The sequence below is a fragment of the Cololabis saira genome, chromosome 11 (genome assembly GCF_033807715.1).
Source record: "Cololabis saira isolate AMF1-May2022 chromosome 11, fColSai1.1, whole genome shotgun sequence".
Lineage (NCBI taxonomy): Eukaryota > Metazoa > Chordata > Actinopteri > Beloniformes > Belonidae > Cololabis > Cololabis saira.
In genome coordinates, this window is record NC_084597.1 from 44,166,469 (window position 1) to 44,187,395 (window position 20,927).

At 44.1% G+C, this 20,927-nt stretch overlaps 2 protein-coding genes across 3 annotated transcripts in view; one reads left to right on the top strand and one right to left on the bottom strand.

The window, feature by feature from the left end:
- Positions 1–1,668, bottom strand: part of pam (peptidylglycine alpha-amidating monooxygenase) — a 61,183-nt gene extending 59,515 nt beyond the window's left edge. Inside the window, exon 1 of the mRNA XM_061734570.1 lies at positions 1,598–1,668. The gene's annotated coding sequence lies outside the window, so the exon portion shown is untranslated. The remainder of the gene's footprint in view (positions 1–1,597) is intronic.
- Positions 1,669–10,877: 9,209 nt separating this feature from the next.
- Positions 10,878–20,714, top strand: pomk (protein O-mannose kinase). 2 transcript variants are annotated; one of them, XM_061733517.1, is made up of 4 exons: positions 10,924–10,942; positions 15,662–15,753; positions 18,018–18,293; positions 19,764–20,712. In XM_061733517.1, the coding sequence occupies exons 2-4, from the start codon at positions 15,751–15,753 to the stop codon at positions 20,532–20,534; spliced, it is 1,050 nt and encodes a 349-aa protein (XP_061589501.1). In that variant the 5' UTR covers positions 10,924–10,942; positions 15,662–15,750; the 3' UTR covers positions 20,535–20,712. The 2 variants fall into 2 exon arrangements, with proteins under 2 accessions (XP_061589502.1, XP_061589501.1); XM_061733518.1 differs by lacking the exon at positions 15,662–15,753 and having other exon boundaries at positions 10,878–10,942; positions 19,764–20,714.
- Positions 20,715–20,927: the final 213 nt, after the last annotated feature.

Genomic DNA, 20,927 nt, shown 5'->3' on the forward strand with positions numbered 1-20,927 from the left:
TCATTTCTTGCACGATGTAAAATTGATAATATGGGACGTTGAGTATTTGATCCTTAAAAATACACTACCCATGACATGAATTGCATTACACTTTTATGAACATTATACGATAAAGAGGGGGGAAAACATACAATTCTATTGCTTTATTCCATTCAGTCATTGGCCTTTATTTGACCAGGCAGGTCATTAAGAACACATTCTTATTTACAATGACGGCCACTTGGGGGAAAAGGACGTGGGGCTAAAACCCAGTAAAATTGTAGCTCTACAAAAGGTAGAAAACCATTAGGGAGCATTGTTTGGCAAAGCAGCAGAAATTGTCAGAACACCGGTGTTGTGCCAAAAAGTGATTGCCTGCCAGAATCTGATTTCTTCTGATTTCTGGCCGCGGGAGCGCGCACAGCAGCCCGTTGAACGATAGCGCTAAAACGTAAGATTTTCAGATTATGAAGCTCAAGAATGAGATCAAATCATATTTAGGCAGAAACAACTTTTCATTAACTGTATTTGGCCTTCAATCAATTTTTGGCAGGTGAAAATGCCTATTTTGTGTTGTAGTGGTCCTTTAAAGGAGCTTGAGGCAAGAATAAGAAATGAGACTCACTAGCGCTACGACGGCCGTCGGGGGTACTGCAGCCAACAGCGGAGCCGGCACGGGAGAACGGGGAGAACGTGCATGCAGCGTCATGTGACGTCACATCCGCAGGACAGCGCGGGAAATTCCGGTCCGGAATTGCAGCACATTTTTCAGCACACAGCCTGTTCAAGGCAACGGAGAGATACACTAGAGGGATCATTCTTTTTGGTTTGGAACGCTTCATCTGACATTATTACTAGAAAACTTAAAACGTATACGCATTTTTTTTCATAAATCCTGCCTCAAGCTCCTTTAAAATAGTTAAAAGCAATCCTGTGAGCTCTAGTGTTTATATTACGAATGAGATCAAACCATATTTAGGTAGAAACAACCTTTCATTATTTGTATTTGGCCTTCAATCAATTTTTGGCAGGTAAAAATGCCTATTTTGTGTTGTAATGGTCCTTTAAAAGAGTTAAAAGCAATCCTGTGAGCTCTGGTGTTTATATTATGAAGCTCAAGAATGAGATCAAATCATATTTAGGTAAAAACAACCTTTCATTCATTGTATTTGGCCTTCAATCAATTTTTGGCAGGTAAAAAGACCCATTTTCAGGGGAGAAATCAGATTCTGGCAGGCAATCCCTTTTTGGCACGACACAGGAAAGTCCTGTGACGTCAGAGTCCTGTTACCAGCAGCCGCGTCATCGGCTCCAAATTACGGATGGACAGCTGTGACAGTCAACACTCACTAAACTGTATATGCAACACACAGCTGGCCAGATGCGCTGGCGGAACACGTGCTCGGACGGAGCTCCTGCGCTCGTCGCCGTGACTTCGGCCAAACCCATCCGCTAACATTAGCGTCGCTCCGTTAAGATTGGTGTTTTTCACGTCAAAGCAGCCACGAACCCGAATACATGTTCGCTTTTCTGACCGAGTCTGAACAGAAACCCACACTGAAATGTGATTAGGCTCAAAACAGCCCCGCGGAGGTGGTTAGAAAAGAGCAAACTGTACCTGTTTTTGTGGTCGCTGTCTGCCTGCACGTCTGTTTATCTGTCAATGCTCTGCTGCTAGGAGCAGCGACGTCACACTTCCGGTTTCACAATAAAACAAACAAACGAAACCAAAACGGAAACCCTACAGGTGTACATCTATGGAACTTTATACCAAATCTTATTTTTTCTAGATTGGGAGGCCTAAATTTCCTTTTATTTTGTAACTTTAATATCGAAAAACTCCCTACAAAATTATCCGACTTTCGTAAACAGATGCTTCTCTCATGGTCATTAATTTATAAACACAAATTTTCTCCACATAGATAATAGGCCTACTTATGGAACAATAAAGACATTATATACAGAAAAAAATCAATGTTTTACCCTCACTGGTTTTCTAATAACATTATTTTGGTTGGTCAACTGTTTAATTCAAATGGCTTACTTTTGACATATCAAGAATTTCTGTTGAAATTCAATATTATTGTCCCAGTTAAGGAATTTAATGTCATTATAAACGCAATCCCTACTGGAGTCGTTATGTTATTTAAAAGTATGACGGGACAGAACTTAAATTTAAATTTGTCTTTTGATTCGACTAAACTTGAAATTGGTCAGATTCGTTTCTCCTCAAGACGTAATAATAATCGTAATTTACGTGCATTGTTTCAGAAGGAAGTTGTATCAATTACATATGTGGTTTCCTATTGGAATAACCTTGTTAACTATCTTGATTGGAAAAAGATTTGATTGTTACCTGCAAAATACTTAATTACAAATAAAATGAAAGAAGTCTACCCATGTAAAAAATGTTCTTGATTTGATTTGTGTTTGTGTTGAACCACATTTCTCCCTTTGCTTTGAACATGTATTGTTTGGCTTCATTGACTATCCTTCTGTCAAAAAAAAAGCAATTTTATATCATTAATCTTATTATACTTTTGACAAAATGGTTTATTCATAAATCCCGGGATACTAATCAAAAGCCTCTTTTTTGTATTTTTGAAAATGAGGTCAAACAATACATTATAACCATTAATCTCTCCACCAATGCAAAGGCCATCAAGACCTTAAGTTTATGTCTCTTTTCAATGTATTTTTGTAGATCATTGTTTCATTGTGTCCTGATTTTCTGCCGCTGAATGTATGACTCCCCCTGGCGGTTTTATTGTGTATTCTCTAGAAGCCATAAATAAATATATATATATATATATATATATATATATATATATATATATATATATATGTATTGTGGCAGGATGAGGCTCGACTCCAGAGGTTGGTAAAACACGTCTTTATTCCGTGACAGCGGAATCCAACTGACCAAAAGAACTGTCAGTTGACAACTGTAAACTAACACACGTTGCTAAGCAACCAAATACATGCTTGTGACCACGCCCCCTTCCATACAGTCCTGATGGGTGCGAGGTCCGTTATTGTGTCCGCCACACAGCCCCCCCCAGAACACCCAGAAGGTTGTCCTTGGAAGGGCCCATCAGTCCCTCACTGGTGGCTTAATCAGCCGACCATAACGGCTGCGCCGTCCTTCCTGTACCACCACAGGAGCATCAGTGTGAGCAGGATGCTGCGGAGAAAAAATAACAGTCTTCGGTGGTAAATTAGAATGTCCATCCTTTGCAGCATCGATAGGAGGTCTCAGTGGAGGGCGTCCACGACGGGGGACCTGGGCCAGGACCACAGCTTCATCCGCTATAGTATGTGCGGGTTTAAGCCTATCTAGTGCCACGTGCTCTTTGCGGCCACCTAGGTCTAACAAAAAAACCTTAGGGCCTCTCTCGAGGACTCTAAAGGGGCCGTCGTATGGAGGCCGTAGAGGAGAGCGATGAGCATCATGCCGCACGAAGACAAACTGAGCCGACTTAAGCTCCGATGGAATGAATGTCCGCGGAAAACAGTGGTGAATGGGCCCCGGGGTCAAAAAACGATTTGATGCAAAGGGACCGCTTGCTGGGTGAATTTGCGGAGCCGAGCTTTCAGGCAAAAATTCTCCTGGCACACGGAGTGGCTGACCGAACACGAGCTCTGCGGGCGACGCATTTAAATCTTCCTTCGGGGCCGTGCGCAAACCGAGCATGACCCACGATAAGCGGTCCACCCAGTTACCATCCGAGAGCGCAGCACGCAGTGCTGCTTTGAGGGACCTGTGAAAACGTTCACAAAGGCCATTAGCTTGTGGGTGGTATGCAGTAGTACGGTGTACCTGCACTCCCAAAGCTTCTGCCAACGACGACCAAAGTTCTGAAATGAACTGGGGGCCTCTGTCAGACGTGATGTCAGACGGGACACCAAAACGTGAGACCCAGGCACCCAGGAAAGCACGCGCCACATCTTTTGACCCTGTAGAGGAAAGGGGCACTGCCTCGGGCCACCTGGTGGTACGGTCCACCATGGTGAGGAGGTGCGTGTAACCCTGCGATGGAGGAAGAGGGCCCACCAGGTCGATGTGGACATGGTCAAACCGCCTGGCTGGAATGGGGAACGGTTCCAGGGGCGCCTTTGTGTGCTGGTGAACTTTAGCCCGCTGGCATGCTACACATGCAGCTGCCCACTCTTTAACCTCCCTGCGGAGGCCGGGCCAGACAAACTTGGCCCCAACCAGTTTCACTGACGCCCGGATGCCAGGGTGTGAGAGGGAGTGTACGGAATCGAAAACCCGCCGGCGCCAGGAAACTGGGACCACCGGACGGGGCCGACCCGTGGAGAAGTCGCAGAGAAGAGCTGGACCTCCGACCTCCACCGCCAAGTTCTCTAGTCTGAGACCGGTACCAGCAGACCTAAGAGTCGCGATGTCCTGGTCATCAGCCTGGTCAGCAGCCATAGCAGAAAAATCAACTCCCAGGTTTACAGGGCACACCAGCGCGCGTGACAGGCAATCGGCCACCAGGTTTGTTTTACCCGCGACATGCCGAATGTCCGTGGTAAACTCTGAGATGGATGCTAGATGGCGCTGCTGGCGAGCGGACCACGGCTCTGTCACTTTAGACATTGCAAATATCAACGGCTTATGGTCTACATATGCCGTGAATGAACGGCCTTCTAGAAAAAAACGAAAATGACGGGTGGCGAGGTACAGCGCCAACAACTCACGGTCAAAAACACTATACTTTCGCTCACTGTCACGTAGTTTGCGGCTGAAAAATGCAAGAGGTTGCCAAACTCCTGCCACCCGCTGCTCTACGACTCCCCCTACTGCTATGTCCGAAGCGTCGGTTGTCAAAGAAATGGGGGCCGAAGGTGATGGGTGAGCTAAAAGTACTGCATTGGCCAGGGCAGACTTAGCATCCTCAAAGGCACTGATGCGGTCAGGTGTCCAGTCCACTGGGTCACAGCCTTTCTTTTTTTGCAAGGCTCCATAAAGCGGCTGCAGGAGGTGGGCGGCGCGAGGGAGGAAACGGTTATAAAAATTAATCATACCCAAAAACTCCTGCAGCGCCTTAACCGAGGCCGGGCGGGGAAACTCTGCCACCGCTTGAACCTTAGACGGCAGTGGAACTGCACCCTGAGCTGAAATGCGGTGCCCTAAAAAATCAATAACCGGCAGGCCGAACTGGCACTTAGTCGGGTTGACAATAAGGCCGTGTTCATCTAGCCTCTGGAAGACCAGTTTGAGGTGTGCCAAATGCTCTTCTGTTGAGGAACTGGCCACCAAAATGTCATCGAGGTAAATGAACACGAACGTGAGGTCTCGTAACACAGAGTCCATCAACCTCTGAAAGGTCTGCGCTGCCCCCTTCAGGCCAAAGGGCATGCGCAGAAATTCAAAAAGCCCAAACGGGGTAATTACAGCGGTCTTAGGCACATCCTCTGCTCTCATGGGAACCTGGTGGTAACCGCGTACTAAATCCACCTTAGAAAAGATGGTTGTCCCTGCTAAATGCGCGGAAAAATCCTGAATGTGTGGGACTGGATAGCGGTCGTGCACTGTGACGTTGTTAAGACGGCGAAAATCCCCACACGGGCGCCACGAACCGTCTGCCTTGGGCACCATGTGGAGCGGTGAGGCCCAGGGGCTCTTGGAGAGTCTAACAATGCCTAAACGCTCCATAGAGGCAAACTCCTCTTTAGCAATGGCTAATTTCTGTGTGTCTAACCGACGAGCACGCGCAAAAACCGGGGGCCCCGTGGTGGTGACGTAATGCTCGACGCCGTGCCTGGTTGTCGCGGTGGAAAAAACAGGTTTAATCAGCCGCGGGAATTCTGCCAGCAGACGTTGGAACACGTTACCTGCCGCTGAAAAACTAGCGTGTGCTAGCGGTCCAGATCCCCCTGTCTCACACGGGAAAGTCATAAAAGTCACTGCATCTATCAATCTGCGGTTTGCAACGTCCACCAGCAAACCGTTAGCACACAGAAAATCAGCACCGATGATAGGAACAGCAACACTGGCGATGACAAAGTCACTCTCGAAGCGGCGTCCGTTGAAACAAACAGTCACTGACCGGGTCCCGAAAGTGGTGATGGAGGAGCCGTTGGCGGCGCTCAACGGCGGTCCGTTACCTCCGGTCGACCGGTCCGTGGCGGTTGGCGGGAGGAGGCTCAGCTGTGAGCCTGAATCTACCAGGAAACGTTTCCCTGATGCAGAGTCTGCAATAAACAGCAGCTCCTGACCGCCGATCGCTGCTACTGAGCGCCGGTTTCCCGGTGGCTCCAACTGACACGGAGGAACGCAGCGTCTCGCCTTGGCGCCGAACCGTTGGTGGAAGAAGCAGAGATCTGTCCCGCGTCGTCTCTGGGTCTTCACTGCAGCCACCACCGCTGGGTCCGCGTCCTCCGACGTCGATCGCTGGGCGGTTGTTGCGACGTGGTGAACGGCCAGACTCCGGGTAGCGATCAGGACCCGATCCGCTTCCTCAGCCAAGCCGCGGTAGTCGCCCGTTACAAGGCAGCTGGAGTTCGCCAGCGCGGCGCGGACGGGCGGCGGCAGTTGGCGCAGGAAAAGATGTGGAAAAAGAAATCCACCATCGTCCTGGCCCAGCAGTAGAAACATCTGGTCCATCAGCTCCACCGCCGACCCGTCACCCAAGCCCGGCAGGGAGAGGAGTCTGTCCGCTCTCTCCGAGGCGGAGAGGCTGAACCTCCGGAGCAGCAGCTGCTTCAGCGCGGCGTACTTGTCTTTCCGCGGGGGCGCACGGAGCAGCTGCAGAGCCCGCCGGGTGGACTGTTGGCCCAGAGCGACGACGACCAGATGATACCGGGAATCATCCTCCGTGATTCCCCGTAGCCGGAAAAGTGCCTCGATATGCTGGAACCAGGAGCCGGAGTCCTCCTGCCAAAATTCAGGGAGCCTCAAAACCGCAGCGGAACCTGCGGGCTGCGGAGGCTGCTGATATGAAGACGAGATGTCTTCTGTTTCTTCAAACATGCTCAAACAAGGGGTCACCAATGTGGCAGGATGAGGCTCGACTCCAGAGGTTGGTAAAACACGTCTTTATTCCGTGACAGCGGAATCCAACTGACCAAAAGAACTGTCAGTTGACAACTGTAAACTAACACACGTTGCTAAGCAACCAAATACATGCTTGTGACCACGCCCCCTTCCATACAGTCCTGATGGGTGCGAGGTCCGTTATTGTGTCCGCCACAATATATATATATATATATATATATATATATATATTATATATATACAGTGGGGAGAACAAGTATTTGATGCACTGCCGATTTTGCAGGTTTTCCCACTTGAAAAGCATGTAGAAGTCTGTAATTTTTATCATAGGTACTCTTCAACTGTGAGTGATGGAATCTAAAAAAAAAATCCAGAAAATCACATTGTATGATTTTTAAGTAATTAATTTGCATTTTATTACATGACATAAGTATTTGATCACCTGTCAACCAGTAAGACTTCCGGCTCTCACAGACCTGTTAGTTCTTCTTTAAGAAGCCCTCCTGTTCTCCACTCATTACCTGTATTAACTGCACCTGTTTGAACTCGTTACCTGTATAACACTGTCTGTTATATATATATATATATATATATATATATATATATATATATATATATATATATATATATATATATATATATATATATATACATATATATATATATATATATATATATACATATATTACAACAGAGTATACATGTACTGTAAGTATAACAAAAGCCAGTCTATCCTTTATACCAGAGTTTCATATTTCATCAATAGTCTCATATTTAATTAATACATTATTTTCAACATTTTTTAATATGAATAAATGAACTACACGTTGTAAATGTATTCCCACAGCTGTTCCGTAAATACACCCCCTTAATAGATAAACATTTGTTCTTTGAGTTTGCTCTAATTACATATTTTTTAACAATAATGTGTCCCTCAGTTCACACTGACTCTGATTTTTCTAATGTTGATAAGAAAATATAAGATTGGTTGATTCATAAATAATTTGATTAATTTAAAACTCCTCCATCCATCCATTATCTATACCCGCTTTATCCTTTGCAGGGTCAGGGGGGTCTGCTGGAGCCTATCCCAGCTCATTACAGGTGGTGGGCAGGGGTTACACCCTGGACAGGTATCCAGTTGATCACAGGGCCACATAGATATACAGACAACCAGACATACTCACACTCACACCTACAGGCAATTTAGAATCACCAATTAACCTAGTATGCATGTTTTTGGACTGTGGGAGGAAGCCGGAGTACCAGGAGAGAACCCACGCAAGCACAGGGAGAACATGCAAACTCCACACAGAAACACCCTGCCGGGCCTGGGAGTCGAACCTTCTTGCTGTGAGGCAACAGTGCTGACCACCAAGTCAACGTGCTGCCCACAGCTTTCTTATTACGTGTAAATTGATTGAGTATTAGCTGCAGATGTCTTTCCCCAAATATCCAGACAAAACATGATGGATAGGACAATGAGGGAATGGTAAAATACATAGAAAAACTTTTTGTTGGAGCCAAAATACTTTGATTTATTTTGTTTTATTTATTTAAACTGATTATGGTGACGTCATGTTTAGCCTGTCAGTCAGCCATGGTGGGTGGTTGTCCTGGTAACCATTATAGCCACCTGGGTGGTGATTGCACTCAGGTGCGACAGGGGGAAGACAAACAGTTTTCGACCGTGCAAGACGCGCAAGGAGGGCAAGACGTGCAAGGAGGGCAAGACGTGCAAGGAGGGCAAGACGTGCAAGGAGGGCAAGACGTGCAAGGAGGGCAAGACGCGCAAAGGCGTTCTGTCACTCACAAGTTTATGTTAAGTTTAAACAGTGGAATTATGTTTGCTTTGACTGCTGCTGCATACGGAATAAATGGGTTGGCATATCCGACCCGGATCCTAAGTCTGAGCGTTTGAATCTGATGAAGCACGCGTCCTAACAAAACCCAACCCTGTTGCCCTGCTGTACAGCCTATTGGTACAGGCTTTACACTTTTGTTCTGAAATATTTTTAATTTTATGTAATATTGCTATGAGTTTAGATATTTTGTTCTAGTGTTTTTAACATGTATCCTTCATCTTAATTTATGATCGTTATAATTAGCTACACCCAAAAATCTTTCGAGTTTAACATCAGCTAGCATAATTTTTACTATCTTATTGATTTGACAATTACTAAATATTATAAACTTTGTTGACATAAATTGAGTGATGACATTTTCTCAATCCACTGCTTAACATTTTTGTTCCTAAAGGTGGATTTCTATGGAGAATCCCAACTGTAAAACTGTGAACAGTGGTAATAGACTTTTGTTCCTCTCGAACAAGAGAGCAAGCATAGCACCTGGCTGTAGCTTATTCATTCACATCCCATACATGCAGTAAACTGTTACTTAGTATTACCCACATTATTCTTTTTTTGTCCTTTGTAGCTTCAATTTTGCTAAATAAATAACAGACACACACACACACACACACACACACACACACACACACACACACACACACACACACACACACACACACAAACTGGACACAAAGAATGAAGAAAAGGAAGAAATTGTATCATAGATAAAGAGAGGAAGAATGTAATGGATAATGAGAAATTGCAAACAGTCAACCGTTAGAGAATCACGGCAGGAGGAGGACAGAGGAGACATCATATCATAGGAGATACTTGGGCACAGCAGTTTAAATAGAACATTATTGATCACATCTGGAACTAAAGAAACTGGCTCAGTTCTGTTACCCTGCATAGGGAACACTCAAGGAACATGAAAGCTCAGCTCTTACTCTCACTGATTTATTACAAAATTATTTAAAGTGTGCAAATATATCAGGCCGTGTTCCATTTTCTATCACAAACTTTTTATAATCTGAGGCAGTGTTCCTGGAGAGCCACAGTCCTGCATGTTTTAGATGTTTCCCTGCATCATAAATGGCTATGTCCAGTACAGGAGTTGAGGGGGGATGAGGGGGGTTTGGCATCCCCCCCTGAAATAAAAACGGTCCAAATCATCCCCCCTGTAAAACTGCCATCCCTCCTTTCCATCCCTTATGTCATTTCATCAATGAATGTGGTATTACTGCTATTTCAACATTTAGAGTCATCACCAGAAAAATTACTTATTTGACAATTTTCACCTGTTTCAAGTACATTTTCACTTGACAGACAAATAAATTATTTTGTCACTTGACAAAATAAAACAGTAACAACAATCTTAATCATCATCATCTGTGACTGTGTATGTGTATGTGTTTCAAATGATGAGATGAGATTTTTTTTTACTAAAATGAGAAATTTTAACTAGAAATAAGACAAATATTCTTGTTAAGATTTTGAGTTTTTTGCAGTGATCCATGTTACTTATCCTGTGAAGGACAGAGTCATATTGATAAGTTCAGAAAAGTGTTTTTTATTGTTGTGTTTTGATGTATTTGATGTAAGCCCAGTGGATATTTAAAGCTTACAGAAGGCTGCATTTAACTGCTGCTATGTCATTCCTGCAGTATTTCTGCAGGTGTTTTGGTCACTGCTATTATTTGTAATATATATCATTTGTAATCAGCACAAATTATCTGTCCCCATATGATAAAATACACCAATCCCCCCTGATTTTTTTTTACAACTCGAGTACTGGCTATGTCATCATTAAAAAGAGTGAAGTGTGAGGAAAAACTGATGACGACCATTAATGAAAATCAGGTGTGTTGATGCGGGGATACATCTAAAACATGCAGGTTAGTGGCTCTGGAGGACCACTGATCTAAGGAAACATTGTTGTGGTTTAGTTTTTAAGAGACGGACCAGTTTACACTCCAGACCAGTTGGTGGCGGTAATGCGTCAATTTCTCGTTTGCCGCGACCAATAAACGCCAAGAGGAAGAAGAAGAACAACAAGCTCCTGCTAAACTTGGAGAAGAAGAGGAGATGGAGGGCCTGTGTGACGATGGTACGTCAGTAATTGTTGCTAGGTAACCACTGGTGACGTCTGCAGCGGTAGTTACTTGCCTGCATTGTTGTTAAAACTCACTGGGTTGATCTGGTTTTCTTGTGTGAACGTGTGGCTGTTCAGCCGCTTTACTGTCATGTGACGAAGTGAAATCAGATGCGAAGGTCTGAGTGTTGAAACGGTGGTGGACAGGTGACCCATAGCAGAGACGTTCTATAAACGTGTATAGAGGATATTTGCCCATAGGTGACCCGCAGGTGACCCGCAGGTGTTTGAAGTGGCACAGTCCTCCTCCTGACTAGAATAGTCACGAAAGCAGAGAATTCCGACGGCCCTGAAAGCAGCAGCAGCAGCAACACTGGTCACGTGACTCGGGTTTCCTTGCACCGGCAGCCTGGCCGTCTTCTGACGGCTGTACTGTTTGTCTGATAAGAGTTTAGAGTTTAGAGTAGGGGGGTTTCTTGTAAAAACTAGGGGTGATATCTGCAGCGAGATAAGTCGAGTCAAAACCAGGAATTCCACTATGGGAAAGGTGTCTCTCTTCTAATCTGACTAGATCACCATGGTAACTGATGTTGGACTCAGAACCACTGGATCTATGAGAGATTTTAAACCTGAACCTAAACTCAGCCCTTTTGATCTGAATGAACAATTGTGGCTTTTGAAACGACCAGCATCATGCCAACTGTTGCCAGAGGTGGACAGAGTACTCGACCCCAGTACTTGAGTAAGAGTACAAATACTACTGGTCAAAATTTACTCCGTTACAAGTAAAAGTAGCTCAGTCAAAATATTACTTGAGTAAGAGTAGAAAAGTACTTGCTTTTAAAGGTACTTAAGTATCCAAAAGTAAATGCTTTTAAATTTACTTTAAGTAAAAGTAAGAGTAAGAGTAAATTTCTTATTTTCCACATCAGTAAATTACTATATTTTTTCTAAATTAATTTAAGGATCTTTTAACTCTTGTTTCTGAGAATTACCTCTTTGAAACCAGCTGCACTGATGTGCTGCTTTTAGAACCACAATGTTATATAAAACCTGCAGAAACACCAAAATCAAATGAATGGGATCATAAGAGGACAGCAGATGATGCAGAGTTTATTAACAATCATGGACTGAAACCAAATGAACCTGCACCATCCAACTAAGTCTGGATCCCCCTCAAAGAACACTGCTTTACAAAAAACTACATCTCTGCTTTCAATAACTCAATGTTGAAGTCACTTAACTTTACAGGAAGGACATGTACCAGTACAATATAGCAATATAGAGCATAACAAACTGTCTCCCAATGTCTGTCTGAGAGCGTGCACTGTGATAGGTCTCCTCCTTTGACAAAAACAGCTTGTGTCCAATAGGATTTTAGGGAAGAAGAAAAAAGAGCAGACCTGAAAGTAACGAGTACTTTTCAGCCTTCCTAGAAATGTACTCGAGTAAAAGTAAAAATATTTGTCTTGGAAATGTATTCAAGTAAGAGTAATAAGTACCAAAGAAATCTAATACTCAAGTAAAGTACAAATCCTCTGGATATGTACTTAAGTACAGTACTCAAGTAAATGTACTCTGTTACTGTCCACCACTGACTGTTGCATAGATGTTTGTGATCATCTCAGGTGAGTTTAAAAAAAAAAAAACAACCAATTGGTTTTGTTGTAAAAGTCATAGTTGTGGACTGTGATGGTTATTGAAGGGATAGTGTCTGAAATGGATAACGTGGAGTGTAGGAGTCATGTTTCTATTGGTTTAATCTGGTTGCCACGGTGATGAAGGAAGTTTGGGTCACGTGTAGGGCTGGGGATCGATTCAAATGTCAAGAATCGATTCGATTCCGATTCTTAAGATTCAGAATCGATTTATCAAGATTCGATTCTGATATTGATTTGGGTTAGTGTTATTAAAACCGTTTTTTGAGCTGTTGCATGAATTATATGACTGTAGTTCTGCAAAATATTACTACTAGTATTATATTAGGATTAAACAGCAAGTATTGCAGCTAATGATGCTGTAAGGACCAATCAGCTCCCAGAATGCTGATAGAACTGCTTTCAGAAACATCATGTGGGTCAGAATTACCAAACAGATCCAGGGAGGAAACAGAGAGGATGAAATAGGTTTTATTTTTTCCCACATTCCGTTTTTATTTGTTCCATTTTCGGTCTATTTTGGTTTTTAATTTTTGAGCATTTGGTTTTTAGCATTTTTTGCAAATGTTACCCCAAGACAGTGTATAAAGTAATGAAATATAGACAATTTATGCAATTATAACACTTTAATGTTTTCATACCTTTTAACATATTTAAAGGCAAAAACATGGCACCAGTTATTCTCGTGTCCAACAAAATATTCCTTTTTTGGGGATAAACAAAAAAATAACCAAAAGTTGTAATGTAATGATGAAAAAAAATACATAAATAAATAAAAGAAGAAAAAAAATCAATCTTTAGACATATGAATCGATTTTTAGGAATTAATATGAGAATCGATTTAGAATTGGGAAATCGATTTTTTTCTACACAGGCCTAGTCACGTGGGTGATCACCGTAGGTTATATAAGGTATCCAATCACCTGCACTGTGGTGGAGAGAGGCCAGTTAGGCCGCGTTCAGACTGCAGGCAAATATCCGATTTTTAGCCCATCCAGATTGAAACTGGATGACTCTTATGAAGTCTGAACAGTCCCAAACCGCATGAGATCAGATTTTTGCAAACCAGATCAAACCACCTCCGGGAGGTAGTTTCATATCGGATCCATATCTCATTTGGGCAGATGCGTGTCAGTCTGAACAGCTCCAAACACTCAGATCGGATATGACTGTCCCAGACGCTCCAAACCACCTGCCCATTTCCAGTTGTGGAGCTACTCATCCTTTCACAGAGAGCATGTACAATCTCTGATGTCACGTCAAAAACTATTATTTGTAGTTTTGTTGTGTTGCAAATTCACATTACAAATCATGTTTTAATAGCAGAAAAAAAGACAGCATTTCCACGTAGGTGCGGGTCGCCGCGTACCCTACGCCGTAGGCTCTGCGTTGGTGTAACGCGGAACCATAAATCAGCCATAGTCGTGCTGAGAGCCTGAACCTGCAGCCCGTCAGCCCCTCTCCTCCTAGGAGGAGAGGTTATAATAATAATAATACATTTTATTTATATAGCGCTTTTCAGGGCACTCAAAGACGCTTAAGACGGTTATGGAGCGGGGCTGCCAGTTATTCATTGTTGGTTCGTTTTGTTAACTCTGAGCTTTGTTTGTTGGTTTGTTAGTTTGCTGGTGGTTTTGTTCTGAACACTTTTCTCTGTTTCTCATTTTGCTGGGACGTCGGGTTCCTCCACCGAGACACAACTTTTGTGGTATGCGTTCATTGTTGTGTCTAAAAATGATGCGCAGTGCCGACCCAATCAGAAACGGTACAGATATTTTGGGATTTTTTTATATATAAAAAAAATACATGACTTCACACAATACACGCGCTGGGTGACGCCTCCGCTCCGACGTCGTTGCTACGGCAACCTGTCAGATCAGTCAATGATGTGGCCCAGTCTGAACAGAGCCAGATCCGATATGGACACTTGCTAAAAACAGTGTGGACAGTCAGCCCTGAAAATCGGATATGAGAAGGAATCAGATATGAATCAGATTTGCCTGCAGTCTGAACGCGGCCTTAGGTAGCCGTAATTTTTGTTGACCGCTTTGTACTGATCACCCCGATTACACATTTGCAGTGTACACGTTTAAAACCCATTAAGCATGTAATCGGAAGGCCGTTGTGGCTGAGTTTTGTCATTAAACGCATAAAACTTCTCTCTGTCAGCAGCAGCGCGTCATGCAAATATACAGGACCTAACAAAAAACTCTCAAGCGGCTCTTAAAAGTACAGGGAAGCCACAATATGCGGATTCAAGTAGGTGATGGTGGGATGTGACATCTCTGGCCACTTCATGGTCACTCGTCCGCTATCTCGGAGGCAGACTGAAAGGAGAACTCTCCATTCTAATATAGGAGGGTTTTTTCCCCTGTTAGTGGTTGTTGATCAGCAGCTACACTGTGTAACTAAACGGTTGTTTGGGTATTATAAATGAGCTCTGCCAGGGGCACTGAAACAACCCAGGACCATCTCAGGAATATGGCTTCATTTACTTGTTACTGATCACAATCTGGATGGTCCTTTGCATCCATCCTTGTCTTGCATCACGCGTGCCATTTACCAGCGTACCAGTTCAGCAGGCACTGGGTCACATGACTGGATCACCTTGGAAGAACCTGACTGATGTGACAGGAATCACCAATGAGAACATGCACAAAGTTAAACTGATGTTACGTAAATATTCCAACCCTGTAACATTTGTACAGACTCACATCCGGCACTTTTACAAACCCCATATTGTACATTTCTGTTTATACATTTTATCTGTCCTAAGTCATCCTACGTCACTTTTTGTAAAGACTCATATCCGGCACTTTAAAACCTCATATTGTACATTTCTGTTTATTTCTGTTATACATTTTATTTTATTCTATCTCTTATTTTATCTCTATATATTTGTTTGTTTTTATATTTTTATTTTTATTATATTGCACCAATCACCACAACAAATTCCTTGTGTGTGTTAACAAACTTGGCAATAAACCCTTTTCTGATTCTGATTCTGATTCTGACTCCGGTGCAGAGCAAAAACTCTGGTTTGTAGTCAGGAAATGACCACCTTTTGTTTCCTCAGATCAGATGTGAGATCCACAGCCCTGCGCTGTTCATCCGTCCTGCAGGGGTTGAGTAAAACCGTGGAAACTAACAAAACCAACCCCAGAGATGGTGAGTTTCACAATTGTCAATCTGCAAACACATACATCCATTTATCTATCACTATCACATGTACAACCATAAACAGGAACCTGAAAGCATCCCCACGTCTGAATGTCACCAACAAGGAAACAGACTCAACATCCTTCCGTTCTAGACATGCTTGTTTTCAGACAGAAACATTATGAAGACAACAAATGATGGGCTTTTATTCTGAAAGGCCATTAATTAACGTCAAACAGTATTTTGTTTTGAAAGGTAACTACAGTTTTATTTCAAAACGCCTTCATTGGAAGGTGGCCATGTTTTATTATGAAAGGGGTGATTTAAAAACGTATAATGTTTATTCTAAAAAGCGGCCATTCTATGGCAGAAAGATTTTATTCTGAAAGGCCACTATTTGAAGTAGGGCTGGGGGATATATCGAGATTTTAATATATATCGATATATTTTCAAATGCGATATGTTATGAGATTTATGAGATCGTTTATATCGATTTAATTTTTTTTTGACTTGACTTGAATGTTTTATTTAAGATTTGCACAAATGTTTTGTTATTTGCACAACTGTCAACCTCAGTGGAAAAGTCTGCCTGTTACTGTCTACATTGTATTAATTGCACAGTGTATTTTAATTTAATTGTTATGCAGGAAAGGGATATTATTTGTTTTATTTTATTCAAGAAGCATTTTTATTCTATATATGCAGGCAGTTTATTTTTATTTCATTTGTTTTATACATTTTGATATTGTGCAGACCTCTGTTAATAAAGGAACCTGTGTGACATTTGGCACGAGGCTTTGTATTAAAACTGTTTTTTTAAGGGTTTGCCTCAGAAAAAAATGAAGCTAACAGAGATGCTATGCTATAATGCTTTGGGGGAAACCCCAATTATTTCACAGAAAAAATATCGATATATATCGAGTATCGCCAATCGGCTAGAAAATATGGAGATATGACTTTTGGCCCATATCGCCCAGCCCTAATTTGAAGGTGGCGCTGGTGATATTATATTCCAAAAGGCCACTGATGGAAGCATAGACGGATTACCGCATGGGCAAAGTGGGCATGTGCCCAGGGCCCTGGAGCCAATGGGGGCCCTCGGCTTTCAAACATTTTTTTTTTTTTTATGTGTAAATTAATAATAAAAACAAATAATAAATAAATTTACAAGCTCATAGGGCCCCGTTTTGTGTGATACGTTCATATATAATCGTAAATTGTAGGCTATAATTACGATAAAATGTGCATTATGCGGTCGGTGTAGACTAATTCTTACTTTACAACTGTCCTGAACGCATCAGGGCTGTGAGCCGTTAAATCGACGCAGAGCCTCCGCCGTAGGGTACGGCGAAGCCTATACGCGGCGATGCGCACGCACGGTGCGCGTCGCCGCGTACCCTACGCCGAAGGCGCCGCGTTGGTGAAACGCGGAACCATAAATCAGCCTTAAACAGGCTGCGTGCGTGCGTGCGTGCGTGCGTGCGTGCGTGCGTGCGTGCGTGCGTGCGTGCGTGCGTGCGTGCGTGCGTGCGTGCGTGCGTGCGTGCGTGCGTGCGTGCGTGCGTGCGTGCGTGCGTGCGTGCGTGCGTGCGTGCGTTCTTCTGAACAAGTTTGTGACTTTACTCTGCTTTCTGCAGCATAGACCTATAGGCTTGCTTGGCTCAATAAAAGTGAGAATAAATGTAGTTTGATGGGTGTGATGATGTGTTGTCTAACGTTAAAATGACTATCATAAGGGCCCACGGAGAATGCTCTGCCCCCTCTGTACTGAGACCCGCGCTCCGCCACTCCGCCATCCACAATCACACGGTGTGATTGTGGATTCTCTGCGCCATTGTGTGACCAAACTGAGTGATTGGGGAGGGCATGCACCGTGCACGTAGGATATTATTGTAGGTAGGGGCCCATAGCGAGTTTGTGTCCTGGGCCCGTGGTCATGATAATCCGTGCCTGGATGGAAGGTTGCTGTCTTTTAATTCTGAAAAGCAGCTGTTCCAACGTGGACAACATTTTATTCTGAAAGGTAGCTATTTCAAAGGAGATGTTTGATCCTGACAGACAAATGAAGGTGCTTGATGTTTTGTTCGGAAACACCACCATTTAAATTCAGGCAATGCTTTGGTGGATCATATTTTATTTTGAAAGGCCACAGTTAAACATTTGTTACAAATGTTTTTGGTAGTTTTGTTTGTATCTCTTTGATGCTAGACACATACAACTGTAAAACATGCTCTGCAGGTTAACACATTATTGTGTCTCCATGGTGATTGCAGAGCTCCGTGTCTCGCCGCAGCAGCCGTGCTCTCTCCTACACGGTTGTCATGGTGATGGTGTGCCTCTCCGCCTTGCTCCTGGCCAGTGTCCTGATCTACCTGCATCTGGACGCTGTGAATGTGGAGGAGGAGCGGCAGGTGTTTCCGCAGGGTGGCTGTGAGGCTCAGCACTTTAAAATCTCCACCATGACGCAGTGCGTCCGCTGGCTGCCATGCTCACGCATCAACTCTGAAGTCCGCCGGTTGAAGCTGATTGGACAAGGAGCTGTAAAGAAGGTACAGGAACTTTGAAATGATTCCTTGGCCAGTATCTTCGCCCTTGGCTGTTATTGTGTGCTTTAAAAATTTACAACTTGTGATTGGTACCACAACCCCGATTTCTAAAAAAAAAACAAAAAAAAACGGCACCAACCTTAAGCTGGGCATACACTGTGCAATATTTTAAATCGTTTGATTCAGCCCCATCTCACACTGCACGACTAGATCGCTGAGTTCAAAAGTTCACAGTCCACGATTTATGTTCTCACACTGTACGACCCGATGCTCTGATGCTCCGTCTGCTCACACTATACGATCATAATCCTCCCGTCGGACCTCTGTTACTGGAACTCGAGGCCGGTTTTGGGGCAGGGGTGGGCTGTTTTTATATATATATTAAAAAAATCACAATATATCTGTACTGTTTCTGATTGGGTGGGCACTGCGCATAATTTTTAGACACAACAATAAACGCATACCGCAAAAGTTGTGTCTTGGCGGAGGGACCGACGTTCCAGCAAAATGAGACAACAGAGAAGTTCAGAACAGCAGACAGAGACACACTGAAGGCTGATTTATGGTTCCGCGTTAAATCGACGCCGTAACCGTACGGTGCGGGTCGCTGCGTACCCTACGCCGTAGGCTCTGCGTTGGTGTAACACGGAACCATAAATCAGCCTTTAGCAATTTGTGCCATTCTGTGTGGCGATAAATGAAAAGAGATTAGACAACGTCGTGATTGGACAAGGAATTGGCTGGGCAGACGTGGGAAATGCGGTCTTTTTTTTCTGGTATTAAAACATGATTTGTAATGTGAATTTGCAACACTTTAAACTACAAATAATAGTTTTTGACGTGACATCAGAGATTGCGCATGCTCTCTGTGAAAGGATGAGGCAAATCAGGTCTTAGCTGCTTCAACTGTGATTCCGTCACGAGGAGCGACCAGGATTTCAAACACGTTTGATTTTCTTGCGACCTCACGATTTGTGATCGGGAGCTCGTCGTGAGGTGTTAATCTCTCGCCGTGAGGTGTTAATCTCTCGTCGTGAGGTGTTAATCTCTCGCCGTGAGGTGTTAATCTCTCGCCGTGAGGTGTTACTCTCTCGTCGTGAGGTGTTAATCTCTCGTCGTGAGGTGTTACTCTCTCGTCGTGAGGTGTTACTCTCTCGTCGTGAGGTGTTACTCTCTCGTCGTGAGGTGTTAATCTCTCGTCGTGAGGTGTTAATCTCTCGTCGTGAGGTGTTAATCTCTCGTCGTGAGGTGTCAATCTCTCGTCGTTACCCCACATTTACTGCACGAGGCACGACCAACGATTGGGTCAAAATCCGGCCCGATCCAAAAAATAGTCGCATGACTGGAAAATCGGCTCAAAACGAGCCGATAATCACACAGTGTCTGCCCGGCTTAAGGAGACTCCAGCCTCTGGGCACAAGTTAACTAGAGAAAACTGCTGCTGTGGTTCAGCATGTTCTCTTCCATCCTCAGATCTATCTGGCAGAGTGGAGAGCTCACAAGGTAGCTGTGTCCACGCTGTCCTCTCTGGATTACCTGGAGGACTTTCTCCATGGACTGTCCATGTTACAGGCCCTGCCGGGCCCACAGGTGGTGCAGCTGGTGGGCTTCTGCGTGGAGAACCACACTCTGGTGACGGAGCACCACCCACACGGCTCACTGCTCAACTTGGAGCACGTTCTGTCACAGAAGCCGTTCCAACATCACAACACGTGGCACACCCGCCTGCGCCTCGCCACAGAGTACGTCTCCGTCCTCCATCGCCTCCACAGCAGCCCCGCCGGGACCCGAGTCATGTGTGACTCCAACAGCCTGGAGAAAACGCTCTCCCAGTTCCTGCTGACCACCGACTTCCGCTTGGTGGTCAACGATCTGGACGCGCTGCCCGAAGTGAACCCGTCCAGAGGTTTGTTGGTGAAATGTGGCCACCGCGAGCTCACAGGAGACTTCGTGGCTCCAGAGCAGCTGTGGCCTTTCAGAAACACAGGGACGCCGTTTTCAGACGATCTCATGCCTGGTTATGATGAGAAGACGGATATCTGGAAAATCCCAGACGTGACGCGCTCACTTATGGGACAGGTTCCCGGAGGGGATCTCGTCCACTTCCATCTTTTCCAGGTCCATGAGGAGTGCAAGAAAAAAGAGCCCAAGCTCCGTCCCTCAGCCCTGGATGTTTTGAAGGTGTACAAGTCGGTGTACAGAGCCATAGTCCGGGACACCTCAGGCTCCAGAGACATGCTGTAAAGAGACCACAGCTGCGTGAGGAAGGAAAACAGTCCATTTATTTGTTTTTGTACACAATAATAAAGCTGCCAGATTGAATAACTCAACTTTGGTCAGATTTATTCATCACATTTTTGAAATTCTTTGTCTACATCCAGACTTTTCGGAGTTTGTCCCGGTATGCCAGCTAGCCAGTACACCACCGGGTAGGGTTGTCCCCATCAGGATTATTTAGTTACCGATCCGATCCCGATCACTTGAGTTTGAGTATCTGCCGATCCCAATTTTTCCCGATCCGATCACTTTTTTTGGCTCCCGATACATTTCCGATACTTTTTCCCGATTCAGATACATTTTGGCAATGAATTAAAAAAGAAAAAGAAGAACAACATGGACATTTATTTCAACAAAGCT

What these genes read in the sequence shown, in the direction of transcription:
- pomk (XM_061733518.1), top strand. An exon ending in GACAAGGAGCTGTAAAGAAG is followed by an intron (nt 18,294 to 19,763) that starts GTACAGGAACTT and finishes TTCCATCCTCAG; the next exon opens with ATCTATCTGGCAGAGTGGAG.